This window comes from Capricornis sumatraensis, chromosome 22, assembly GCF_032405125.1.
Source record: "Capricornis sumatraensis isolate serow.1 chromosome 22, serow.2, whole genome shotgun sequence".
In the NCBI taxonomy this organism is placed as follows: domain Eukaryota; kingdom Metazoa; phylum Chordata; class Mammalia; order Artiodactyla; family Bovidae; genus Capricornis; species Capricornis sumatraensis.
The window spans coordinates 40600720-40614930 of record NC_091090.1 but is presented as its reverse complement, the minus strand read 5'-3'; the positions used below and the strand labels follow the sequence as shown (position 1 = coordinate 40614930).

Sequence of the window (14211 nt, the reverse complement as noted above, 5' to 3'; positions counted from 1 at the left end):
GGCCGTCCAGGCACGTACGCTTAGACTTACCCAGGTCAGGTGCAGTCCCTGGTGCCCTACTTCTGCCTTCTTTCTCTTTCTTCATATCCAATAAATTGTATCAGAATGCCAGCGAGTGATCTGAGAAAGATGACCTTGAATCTACTTTGATTTATACATTGAAAAAAAACCATTTGAAAACCTGATTATCATTATCAATGCAATTATTTGTGACCTATTTCCTAGCTCTCCAGAGGTTTAAAGATAAATGGAATCTGACTTTAACATACAGTGCTTTAAAGTTGTAAAAATCTCCCTGCTTTCTTCCTTTCGAGAAGCGTCATTTGCATTATAGGTCTTGATAGGATTACAATTGCATTAATTACAGTAACAACTGTAATTAACTTCTTTCTGGCTCTTTGTAGCTTACCCTTTCGTATACATTAATTCATTTGTACTCCACAGGAACCTGGCATTGCTGATTATACCGTAATTATGGTACATTGCAGTGTACCATAATTTGAAACCTAGTCCTCTAATCTCCAGTTCTGTTAAGCTGCTTACCTTGAATGGAGGGAAGTGAGAAAGTGACACCTATTTATTATCTCCATCCCTCCTGACTATTGACTAAGGTCCTGGCTCACCTATTTCTAGTTCCCTGTCATATTCTTCACGTATTTTGTTCCTTTACGTGATTTCTTTTTCTCTCTCCTCAGTTTTGCATGAGATTTTATTTTGTGCCATCATAAAAAACTTTTTTGTATGGAGTTGATAAAGATTTGCTGGTGGCTCAGCTGGTAAAGGGTCCACCTGCAGTATGGGAGACCTGAATTCAATCCATGGGTTAGGAAGATCCCCTGGAGAAGGGAATACCCACTCCAGTATTCCAGCCTGGAGAATTCCATGGACCATATACTCCATGGGGTCACAGAGTCGGACATGACTGAGTGACTTTCACTTCACTTCACTTCAGTAAACATTTGCTCTATCTTTTAAAAAAATTCTGAAAAGCATATTTTAGTCTTAATCTTGTTGTAAAGGTATTTAATTTAGGAAATGAGTGAGCACACATATTCATTAACTGTAAGCAACCAATAAAAAGTTAATCTAATAAAAAAAAAAGCTAAGAGATTCTGCAGAGCATTCTCTTGGGTGTTTTTTAAAGGGTAATTTTTGAAGTTTTTAAAGTAAAACACAGTTTGTACAGTTTTTACTGTCAAATGATTAGGTCAAGAAAATCCTCTTGTGTGTTTTAAGGATATAGCCTATGTTCTAAATTCTAGTTTTGTGTTTAGGCCAGATAAGTACTGAAGCTGTAACCAGAGGATTTTGATGTGGATAGCTTTCAGCCTTTAATATTTCATAATCAGTATTAATTGTAATTTCTTGAATTAAGATTGTTTTTCTTTTCCCTCCAGTATTCAACACTCAAGGTTTGAATTAAGCTTTAAAAATAATGTTTGACCAGTCTTCTGATTAGAACTAAGAATTCATCTCAAACCCACATAATTTCTACCTCATAAACTATGTTTAGACACATTTAATTTTTGAAGGTGTGGTTTTTCACAGTGGAGCTCCTTTATGCCAAGTCTTAATAAGTCTTCTCAGTGAATTCTGATTGTAGTGATAGGCTGGTTTTAAGAAGTGGGAAATGAACAAGCAGGAATTGTAGCCAAGATCTGCTCGCTGTGTTAGTAGTGTGGTGTCCAGATGTGCTGGGAAACGTATGTAGTAGTCATGTATGTAACTTGGCGCCTCTCCTGCTTGGCCTCCCACACTACTGTGTCATTTCTCCTTGAAGCCTTTCCTGATCTTTTTCCTTTTTTAAGGAACGCTGACCACTCTCTCATGGTGAACCACTGTACTTAAAGACGTTGATCACCTCTGGCACTTCGTTCCAGTTATTTGTTCGCAAGTTGTTTTCCTCAAGACCTTAAATCCCTTTAGGCAGAAGTCACTGTGGTGACTCAGGACAGAATAGTTTTTTGGGGGTCGGGGTGTTTGTATTTGGGGACTCTTTATGTTGTACCTAAATAACAAATATAATATTTCAAACATACTTCATTTTTTTACTCATCTGTGGCACTTTGGAACTTTCTGTTCCAGTTATGCGTGTGCATTAGTGTGTTCTGTTGTGATATAAAATGTGCTTCCTCTTTGTTTCCTTACATTTTTAAACTTGTTTCACTGTCCACATTTCTGCAGAAAGGCAGTGATGATGCCTGTCACAAGGGGTTGAGGACCATGAGTGTGAACTGAAAGCCAGGAAGCAAGTGCCAGATGCCCCCTTCCCTTCCTTCCTTCCTCTGAGGCTGCTTTTATACTGTTCCCACCTCTCCTCTGCCATATTTTATAATGATTTGAATAATAGTGGGAGGAACTTGACATGTTCATTTGTGATTGGACTTGGGGATTGGAGCTTCAGTTTTTGAAAGTTAAATGTGGCTTGGAGGTTCTCAATTCTTGTATAATATCATTCTCTCTTTTTTTTAAGGACCCTTGAATGCCATCTGTTATTAGGTCTGTTATCTCTGCTTTCCATTCCTGGTACAGTAATTTGGGGGATATGGGTTTGAGCATGAGCAATGATTAAGTTTTTGCATTACTGCCATGGGTGCTTTACTTACTGAAACTGAAGTGTTGAGTAGCTTTACTGCTATAAACATTAAAGTCTTGGAGCAACTTAACTTTAGAATTCAGGAGAGCCTACTGTAGCCAATGACCTGAGTTCTTTAAGAGTCAGTACTAAGGTGGAGTTACTGACATGGAACTGTTTGGACATTTGAGTATTTTGATGTACACTTGGTTTAGATTGTGAAAAATAAGTTGACACCATACAGGTCTCCTCTCATTGTCATAAAAGATATATCCACTTGGAAAAGAGGTAATTAAAACATACAGTTAAGTGCTTTTCGTAGTTTGCCTCCAGAGGGTATCTCCATTAATGAAAATATCTTGCTTATGCAGATTGTTTATTATAAGTATTCTTTGTCCAGTGTGATGCCTTTAAAATAGTTGCCATTAGTTATACCAATAACGCTGTGCAAATAAAAGAAAAAAGAATTGCCTTAGAACATTCCATTCCAACATGTTTTCCTCTTTACATCTTCCATAGTTCCAGCTGCTTCTGCTGCTAAGTCACTTCAGTCGTGTTCGACTCTGTGCGACCCCATGGACTGCAGCCTACCAGGCTCCTCCATCCATGGGATTTTCCAGGCAAGAGTACTGGAGTGGGTTGCCATAGTTCCAGATCATACATTAATTTCACATCTTTATAATTACAATATAAATATATTTTTGTGCAACAAGAGTTTTGATACTGAAATAACCCTCAAACTTTTAGGGGGGGGTTAGGCTTTGTATTCTGTTCTTGTCCTGTCTTCCTCTCCAACCCCAAACTCTGAAAATGCATGCTGGTAACATCAGAACTTTAGTAGGCTTTCTTCACTTTTACTTTGATGCACGCTTTGAATTCTGTCTTTTTGGACAATTGATTCTTACTATTCTTCTCTTATTGTCTTTTTCTAAGTGTCATTGTTCTAGTTAACATTAAAAATTTTCATGATCGCTGAAATCTTAGTAGTTAAAATTCGCACTCAAATTGTACTGATCTTGTGTTTTTGCATCAATTCTGGAATTTCCGGTAAAAATTTCCAGCTTAGATTAGCTGCTTCTCTCACTTAACCCAGCTTCTTTGTTTCACATTGCTCTCTTCTTTTAAGATGACAGTATTTCAAGAGAGTTACTAAGTGTGACTGTTGGAGAATGCTGGCTTTCTTGGGAGGAGCCTACATCTAAAGAATGACATTGGTTGGAGTAGAGACAAACTTTTGGCCAAATTCTTGTTTTTCTGTGTAATTAAGTAGTTAAAAAGCCTTTGGAGGCTATGCCAAGAAACAGTGCCAAGCATTTTGTAGAAAAACAGAGTAAATTGAGCATTGGCTTTCTAATATTCTTAAACCATATTCAAATTGATGGGACTGTATTTACTTAGGTGAGAGTTGTGTTTGTAGTGCATTTACTCGTTTTTAGAAATTTTTGCTTGAGTATATATCTGCCTTCTCTTACCCTCTGTCCCCAGCATCGTGTTGGATTGCTTTATTAGGAAGTTTTCCAGCGGGCTGACCCAGAGCTTAGGGTTCAGATAGGTCTTTGGAATGTCTATTAATAGGACTGAATTTGTGTGAAGTGAGAGCAGTTAGTAAGGGATGAAAAAATTTGGCATGAGGCCTCTCTGGTGGTGGTGGAGGTGGGTGGTCACATATTAAGGAAATAGTGAATGACCTTTAAAATTAGGTGAAATGGATGAAATATTAAAGGAAAGTCTGGCTGTTTATAAAGCCGTTAGAAGAAAAAGAAATTAAAAGGAAAAGAAATAAACAATTGAAATACAAGCTGCCAGATTACCAGTGCTTCTCTAATGTGTAATGATATTCTAAGGCTTTTGTATAACTCACTGTAGTTTGAAGAATCAGAGGGGGAGGTTTGATTTTTATATGGAAACATAGTTTCATTAATAAATATGTATTTTGTAGGTAGTCCTATTTCTATCACTCTGTGTATGTGTCTATTTATATATACACATATTCCAGGGGTTGGTACGTTTCTGCTTGTAAATGACCATTATAATTGGATTCCTGATATGTTGACAGATTGGGTTTTCTAGTATGTATGGGTGGGATGTTTTTCCTCAGCTCTAATAATGTTCAATGCAGTTAGCCCTGTGAGATTTGGAAAAGATTATTTGCTCCTGAAAAATCCAAAAGAACACTGAATGTTATTTCAACAAGTATAGCAATTATTGTTCAAAACATGCCTTTTTCATATAGGTTTGTCAATATTATGAATTCACAAGTATGCATAGTGAATTATATAAAGCAAACTAGCTTTAGGTTCCATACTTTGTAATGTGTAATAATTTTAGCTAATAAAATGCTTTAGTAACATTCTTTACTGAATTAGATCAAATGTAAAAACCAGCACAGAATCAGGGTTTTGTAGCTGATTTATAAATAACTGCTGAAAGCCTCAGGCTTAAAATTAAATTTGGTTTAACAGAATGACTTTTATGTGACACTTGTAACAACTTAGAGAGAAGTTTATTAAAGATAGTTGATAAGCCCACTGAGACATATTTGACCATTATTTGAAGGAGAAGAAATGTGAATTTACATTGAAAATTGGAAAGATAAAAGATCTCTGGAAATAGAACATTTGAGTGTGTCCCATTCTACATATAAGGCAATCTTCTTTTTTCATCCTTGCATTAAAACCATACATTTCTGTTTTAATCACTTACATCTTTATTTCTGTCTCCTCAGAGGTCTCATGTTATTATCAGTTGACCTGGCCATCCTGAGCATAATTGTTTCCAACTGTTCCTATTAATACTTCCTCCTCTTATTATGTGTGATTGAAAAAGTGAAAGTTGCTCAGTTGTGTCTGACTCTTTGCAACCCCATGGACTATATAGTCCATGGAATTCTTCAGGCCAGAGTATTGGAGTGGGTAGCTGTTCCTTTCTCCAGGGAATCTTTCCAACCCAGGGATCGAACCCAGGTCTCCCACATTGCAGGTGGATTCTTTACCAGCTAAGCCACAAGAGAAGCCCAACAATACTGGAGTGGGTAGCCTATTCCTTCCCCAGGGGATCTTCCCTACCCAGGAATTGAACCATGGTCTCCTGCCTTGCAGGCAGATTCTTTACCACCTGAGCTATCAGGAAGGCCCGTTGAAATGATGTAAAAATTAATATTTTTACTCGGCTTTTCTTTCAAATTCTGTTGTCCTGTTTTCTTTTCTTCCTCTCCTTTTCTTTAGCCACAAAGGGTGATGAAATTCACAGTAGTCACAAAATAAATCAGTATTCATTGAACAGCGTTTTCTTTCCGTTACAGTGCTAGGCATCAGTGACCATCCAGAAGGAATTGAACAGAGAAGCCATGTGTGAGTGTCTAATGGTGGTCCATGTGGCTTGGTCCCTTCAGAAGTATAGCATGTTCGTTTTCAATATAAATTTGCTCTCAGAGTTTCCTTTTTGCCGTCCAGATTTTTATTCCTTGAGCATGTTTCCCTTTCCTGAGTCCTTTTTTCCTATCTTTCTATCCCACAGATAAACCTTGTTTAAGACATCTTCAGTTTTATTCTTTATTTTGCCAAATTTCAGTTTGTTTTAGAGGGTAATACTGATACCTACTCATATAATGGGTAGTGATTTGTATTAATATTAAGAGCATATGTTTTTATTCTGTGGTCTATAGATATAAGGAGTTAATTTGATGCAGCAATTCTGTTTGCAAAAAGATTTTTTAAAGAGATGATATATAACAGGTGTAAAAGTTTTATACTGCTAGACTGTTTTTATTTTTATTTTTAATAATCATTATGTGATTGAATTTCCTTTCTTTCATCTTTGGCCAGATATAATGAAGGGCTTTTATATTATTTCCTACTTTATTTTTAGTGTAGTACATTTTTTCAATTAAAAAAAAAAACCCAGACTATTGTTAGGTCTGCCACTCTTTAATGAATCATTGGATTGGAAAATAACTCATTATATCATCAGGCAGAGATATGTTCCTTTATTTGCATGTAGATAGTGGAGATGAATAATTTATCAAATGTTATTAGTACAGGCTCATATTGCTGAAGTCTCAGCAGGATATAATGAAATTTGTCTCATGCTAGTATGAAAATAGCATGCCTTTGCATAGTCATTATTGAACTTTTGGCATCTCTCAGAACTATTATGTTATCATGCCAATCTTGCTCACCTCTTCATTAACTGGACTTGTGATGGAAGAGTTGAACTTATCTTGGAAATCTGTGAAATCTGGTATGCCAAATGCTTGCCTGAGTCGAGCTATGTTTCTCCATCAGAGCAAGAATTTTCAGAGTAAATGAAGTACTTAATGTTTCTTATTAAAGTGATTAGTACAAAAAGGCTATGACTAATGGTTTTATTACTTCTAGTCCTGAAAAGCTATCTGAACAGGAGATGTTTAAGCAATATATCTTTCTGAATTGAGGGATGATGAAACATATATATAATTGCTTATATGAGTCTTATGTCTGTGCTAATTATATATTTGAAGTTATTTTAAATAATTGCTTTTAAAAATTTGGCTTTGATTAGCTTGTGGCATGACTGTATGTGAAGGTCAACAAATCTCCCCACAAGCAGCCATAAAACTGGACAAATGGTCAAAACCAAACCATTCTGTCACTGTGGAAACTGACCAGTAGCAGTCAGCAAACTGAGAAGTATGTCTCTGTGCGAACAACTGAACTTTGGGTAAAAACAGTGTGAGTCTAAGGTGTTTGTGCTTTTGGTAGGAACAGTGTGAGTCTAAGGTGGTACTGTTATTTTCTTTCCTCGGCTCCATAGGCAAGGTTGTTCACCTAGGGCAGAGCAGGCTGTGAAAACCAGCAGCTTCACTGCTGCACCAAGAAGCCTCAGTTGACTTGAAGAACTGTTTAGACTTTAATGGCAAGTGGCTAGGGGTGAGTAGGTTTGGTGGAGGGGGTGGCGGTAGGTAGGGGATGGAGTGTCTCTGACTCTATATACCTGAAGTTGTAGCTTGTTTGGCAGAAGTAGTAGACAGACAGACTAGCCATAGCTTTAGCAGAGACTTCTGGGAAGTGAGACAGAGAGAGGATGCTTGATAACTCTTCACAGACTGAAAGTTGATTAGAGGGTACATATGCCTAGCAGGGACCAGAGCGGGCCCAAGCCACTTAAACTTACCTGTCTGCTGGAGCTTGCATGCTCACCCTGAGAAGATGGGAGAGGACCCAAAAAAGTCCAGGAGAAAGTAAAAGGTGGGGCAGACTTGAAAATGGCCCTAACATTGAATGTTCTCAGCTCACACACAGATTAGTCAACAACACATAGTTAGGAATTTTACTGGCTTAAGGTGTTTGAGCATATGTTGACTAGTCCTTCACTTAGCTTTGCTATGCAGATACAGAATTGACTGCTAGAAAGTTAGTCTGGGGACATAAAAGCCAAAAAAACCAAGAAGGGAGATCAATCGCCATTCATTGTGGAGACATAGAATTCACAGATTTAGTCCAGGTGAATTACTAAACAAAGACAGCAGTAACCTTTAGGGGATAAATGTGAATTGAGAATTGCTGCAATATATTACCTAAAATTTCTAATATTTAATAAAATATTATAATAGATACAAAGAAACCAAATATACATGTAAGTGAGCCACTTTGCTATGTAGCAGACATTAAACACAACTTTGTAAATCAACTATGCTTCAATGAAAGGAAACAAAACCAAGTATAACCATAATCAAGGTGGGACAAAGCAGTAAGTATCAATTGTCTTTGGCCAGAAATGTTGGATTTAGGAGACAGAGACTTGATAGAACTAAGTGAAGTGATGTTAAAAGGCTTAAGAAAAGGATGATGACAATGACTTGAATAAAGACTTACAAAATAATGGAAATTATATGAGAACCAGTAGGAAATCTGGAGTTGAAAAGTACAGTAGCTGAAGTGAAACATGCATTAGCGAGGCTCAACTGCAGATCTGAGATGGCAGAAGAAGAACATTTGTGGATAGACGAAGAGAAAGACCTGACTTGGGTAGAAGAGCAGATGAAAAATGAGAAAGGCCTCAGAGACCAGTGGGACATCCGGCACACCAACAGATGTATCATCATGGGAGTCACAAAAGAATCCAGTAAAAAAGCAATAACAGCAACAACAAGCTTCCCAAAGTTGATGAAAACTGTTACTTAGCTTTTTGGATCCAAAAGTGAGTTCCATGTGGAAAAATCCCAGAGATCTGCACCTATGCACATCATAGTCATTGTTGAAAGAGAGGGAAAAACTTCATTGCATAAGACAAATGGCATATTAATACCATGTGTAGGAGAACAACAAGATTAATGGTTAACTTCTCATCAGAAGCAACAGAGGTCAAAGACAGTGGAGTGATGCATTCGGTACTCAGAGAACAAAACTGTCAACTAAGATTTCTATACCTAGCAAAAGTATCCTTCACAAATAACAGCAAACCAAAGACATTTCCAAATAACATTTTTTCTTGGTTTACAAGAACTATTAAAGATAATTTTTCAGGCAGAAGGTGGTGCCAAATGGAAATTCCCAGGAGGAAATGAAGAGTGCTAGAAGTGGTGATTATGTGGGTAAATATATTGTACTCTGTACATAGATATTTGTAACATTAAAAAAACATGCAATTGTATAAAACAACAATTCTAGCATTATATTTTTGAGTTTATACAACTATTTGAGGGCTTCCCTGGTGCCTCAGATGGTAAAGAATCTGCCTGCAATGCAACGGACCCTGCTTTGATCCCTGGGTTGGGAAGATCCCTTAGAGAAGGGAATGACTGGCCACTCTCTCCAGTATTCTTGCCTGAAGAATTCCATGGACAGAGGAACTTGGCGGGCTACAGTCCATGGGGTCGCAAAGATTCAGACACGACTGAGCAACTAACACTTTCACAGCAGTATATGTTAATATATGTGATGACAATAGCACAAAGGAGGAAGAAGGAAAAGAAATGAAGCTGGGACCATTGAATATCTGTGTGCAAAAATTAAGTTAGACCTTTATTAAAAAAAAGTAACACAGTGGGCCCTAGACCCAATTATTAGAGTGAAAATGATAAAACTTGTAGAAGAAAATGTAGGAGGAATCTTTGGGCTCTCGGTCTTATCAGAGAGTTCTTAGATACGACACCCAAAGCATGAGCTATAAAATAAAATATTGTAAAAAAAATAATAAAATATAGTAAGTTGAGCTTCATTAAATTTAAAAAAGCTTCAGTTTTCAAAATATGCTATCATGAAAGTGAAACTGTAAGCCACAGACTGAGAAAATATTTACAAATCATATATGTCGTAAAGGTCATATAACCAGAATATGTAGAGAATTCTTGTAATTCAATAATAAGACAAACACTACAACTAAAATATTGGCAAAATACTAGAGTAGACATTTGCTCTGGTGAGGGTTCCCCAGAGAAAGAGAGCCCAGTAGGGTGTGTGTGTGTGTAAAGGCATGTCTTATGTTACATGCTCCCACCATCAAGGAGGCTGAGAATTCCCAATAGTCAACAAGGTGAAGACTTCAGAGAGCTGATGTGTAGTTCTGGTCCAAGCCCAAAGGCCAGAGAATCAGGAGAGTTGACGGTGTAAGTTCTGGTAAGCAATTGGGAAAGCATGAGACCCCAGAAGATCTAATATTTCATTCTGAGTCTGAAGGCTGACAAAGACCGATTAGTCAGCTCAGTAGTCAGGTGGGAGGAGTTCCCTCTTACTCAGCCTTTTTGTTCTATTCAAGTCTTTGATTAATTGCATTATGCCTACCAGTGTTAGGCTGAGCAATCTGCTTTACTCAAGTCTGCTAATTCAATATCAGTCTCATGCGGAAACACCCCCACAGACACACCCAAAATAGTGTTTGGCTAAATGTCTGGGGACCCTGTGGCCCAGTCAACTTGACGTATAAAATTAACCATCACAACATATTACCAATTGGGAATACAGTTGGCTAATCACATGAAAAAGTGCTCAGTATTCTTATCATCGTGGAATGCATAGTCACTCAAAGCACAATGATATACCACAACATGCCCACTAGAATAGCTGTTCTCAGAAGTTACAGTATGAGGTCTTGGTGATGTGGAGAAACTCAAACCCTCATACATTGCTGGTGGGATATAAAATGGTAGCACTTCTTTCAAAAACAGTTTTTTCTTATAAAATTTAAATTTACAACATAACCCACAATTTTCCTAGATATCTATCCAAGAGAAATGAACACATATATCTGCATGAAGATCTGTATTCAGATATAGAAGCTTTATTATAAAAGGTGTTAATTGGAAACAGTCCAAATGTTCATCAGCTGGTTGATAGATTAACAAAATGTATCTTTGGTTTGGGAGCAGGGATAGACTATAAATAAGCTTGAGGGAATTTTGGAGCTGATGTTCTAAATGTTCTAAAAATGGGTCATGATGACTGTTCAGCTGTATAAGTTCATTTAAAATTGTTGAATTATGTATGTACAACGGGTGAGTTATATAGGATGTACCTCAGTGATATTATTAAAAAATTGTATGTATGTGTATAAATAAAATGGCAAAATAATAATTAGGAAATATCAAGCAGATGGAAATTCTTTGTTCAGTTCTTCCAACTTGTCTGTAAGTCTGCAGTTAATTCAGAATTTTAATGGGTCTTAGTGTTCTGATTCTTTTGCAATGGTTTTTGGAAAATTGTTTAAAAACTTTTTTTTTCTTAAAAATCCAACCCTCATGTGTCATTTTATCTCAGCTTTTTATTTTTTACTTCTTTGATTGACAGTTTGCCTTGAGCAGATGATCTGCTTTTGCACTTGGCCTTCAGGACCAAGTAAACCCTTCCTACTTCCTGTACATGTCTGTGTTAGAGACCACTCAGTCCTGTGGAATGACACTCTGAAGATATTCCTGTTTCTCTCATCAGTGCAGTATAAATGTGCAGATATTCTAAGCAAGGCGCTTATGACTGGAGGACTTGGCCACAGCTGTCTTTCCCTTTGGTAGTATTACTTAGGGTCAATGATCATATCTTCTCTGGGTCATTTTTGTTTGTTTTCATAAAAGAAAAAGTTAAATGCAAATATCAACACATTTGTTGAAAGCAGTAAATTAAAATGATGTTGTATGACTCATGCTCACATATATTTATGTGCTTTATTTGAAGGTCACTCTGTGAGACTGTTGGGTCAGAAAAAGGATAATGGAAAACGTTTGGGGGGAGCACGACTGGATTTGCCAAAGATTAGGAAGAATCCACTGATAGAAATCATTTCCATCAATACGGGGTAAGCTTCTCTTGCACTTGTTCGTTAAATATTCAGTGTACTCTAGTTTTTTGTTTGTTTTCCTAGCTATATGATATAGGAAAGTAATTGAACATTTCCATGGGAAAGAGAAATAAAAAATGAATTTTTTAAAGAATCATACCTGAATATCATTCCCTCTAAGATGTTCCCTGTACACAGTTACACTTATATTTGCAGCAAGGGTTTTTGTCTTTATGAAGTTAAAAAATAAAAAAATTAACATTATTCTAACTTCTCCTTTTTGGTTATAAACACGGATTTTATTTTTCAGCTCTGCCCTTGGATAAAATCTTTTTAAAAGGAATATTACATTTTGTAAAATGGTGACTACACCCATCATCTTTGACTATTTTTTGAGTGGGTTTTATAGTAAATATTGCCCAAGATCCTAACCATATTCTGATTCTTAACTATCTGAAATGAAGGTTTTTCAGTGTTACTTTTATGAGCCTTAAACTGCAAATAAATACACGTTGTGACTGGATATCAAGTACTCTGAGTTCCATGTTGATCTGAAGTTCTGCCTGACTCTTAACTCCTGGGATAACGAGTCATACTTGGTTTTATTTCCTTTTGTTTAAATTATGACTGCATCTGATAAAGTTACTTATTTCCCACTTTGATCTACATTATCATAGGCTGATAATAAACTTAAATTTAAATATCAAGGGGTCCCTCCATTTATGCATCTGCCTCACATTTCCCACAGATTTAAGCCTTCCTGCTCGTTTAAAATTTTATCTTCCTTCCCTCTTTACATTGGAGTACATGTGTCTCTTTCAATTCTGGTTTCCTCAGTGTGCATGCCCAGCAGTGGGATTGCTGGGTCATAAGGTAGTTCTATTTGCAGTTTTTTAAGGAATCTCCACACTGTTCTCCAAAGTGGCTGTACTAGTTTGCATTCCCACCAACAGTGTAGGAGGGTTCCCTTTTCTCCACACCCTCTCCAGCATTTATTGCTTGCAGATTTTTGGATCGCAGCCATTCTGACTGGTGTGAAGTGGTACCTCATTGTGGTTTTGATTTGCATTTCTCTAATAATGAGTGATGTTGAGCATGTTTTCATGTGTCTGTTAGCCATCCGTATGTCTTCTTTGGAGAAATGTCTATTTAGTTCTTTGGCCCATTGTATGCAAGACAGCAAAAAAGACACAGAGTTCTATAACGGACTTTTGGACTCAGAGGGAGAGGGAGAGGGTGGGATGATTTGGGAAAATGGCATTGTAACATGTATACTATCATGTAAGAATCGAATCGCCAGTCTATGTCTGACGCAGGATACAGCATGCTTGGGGCTGGTGCACGGGGATGACCCAGAGAGATGTTATGGGGAGGGAGGTGGGAGGGGGGTTCATGTTTGGGAACGCATGTACACCCGTGGTGGATTCATGACAATGTATGGCAAAACCAATACAGTATTGCAAAGTAAAATAAAGTAAAAAAAAAAAAAAAATTGTTCTTTATCTGCCCTTTGCTTTCTTCATGCCCTTTCCCATTGAGAACAGGTGAACTTATCTCTCCTGCTTCAGCATCTTCCTGCCTCTTTCCCAGCCCGTGCCATCCTTTACCCCTACACTATGGCAAGTGTGTTGTCACTGGTCATCTTTGCTCTTGTCTCATCACCTTCTGGTTCATCCCACCACTGCGGCCAAAGACCAGGGAATGTTGATTTTTCCCTAAAAGCCCTGGGGGACTTTCAGCTGACTTTGTGAACTTGCCCAGGACTAACTCTGGCTCTCAGTGTGGAAGATTCAGAACCCCGCCCCCGCTGCTGCCCCAAGCAAGTCTTACTATTCTCCACTCACTTCGGGCAGTCCTGCTGACACTGTTGTGTGCCCCTTTCTGTGGGTGGCTGCTTGTCCCTCCCTCATGACTGAAGGCCTTGTTCTGCACCTGCAGCATTCCCTGTCTGCCTTGACTGTGGCACTTTTCAGAATGTATACTTTATATTTTCTACCGCATCGTGAGCATCCTGAGTTTAGAAAGTATTTCAGTTGTCACTGTTACTACCTCTGACTTCAGTGTCTAGTACAAAGTGAGTACTCGATAAATGTTGAATTAATGTTGTATTTTTAAATTATTTCTGATTTATTTGGCTATACATTTTTCAAAATTTCCCATAGGTAGCCATTGTAAATGCATTAAGTTAAAAATTTCTTCCCCTATATTATAATTTAACATTTTCTTCTCTTGGACTTAATGTTTCTTAAAATGAGGCTATGGACTTTTTAAAGCTTGCTGGTTATTTCCTTTCACTCATCCTCTTACATCTCTCTTATTACTGTATAGGATTGCCCCTTAGTAAGTAAATTAGCAAACATTCTTCCACTATTAAGAGGATTCAGTTCATA

The 14211-nt window shown here is 37.4% G+C and overlaps 1 protein-coding gene across 1 annotated transcript in view; it reads left to right on the top strand.

The window, feature by feature from the left end:
* Positions 1–14211, top strand: part of CDKAL1 (CDK5 regulatory subunit associated protein 1 like 1) — a 609083-nt gene that overhangs the window by 205227 nt on the left and 389645 nt on the right. The window contains exon 8 of the mRNA XM_068960663.1: positions 11719–11839. Within this exon, the coding sequence (XP_068816764.1) occupies positions 11719–11839 (121 nt within the window). The remainder of the gene's footprint in view (positions 1–11718; positions 11840–14211) is intronic.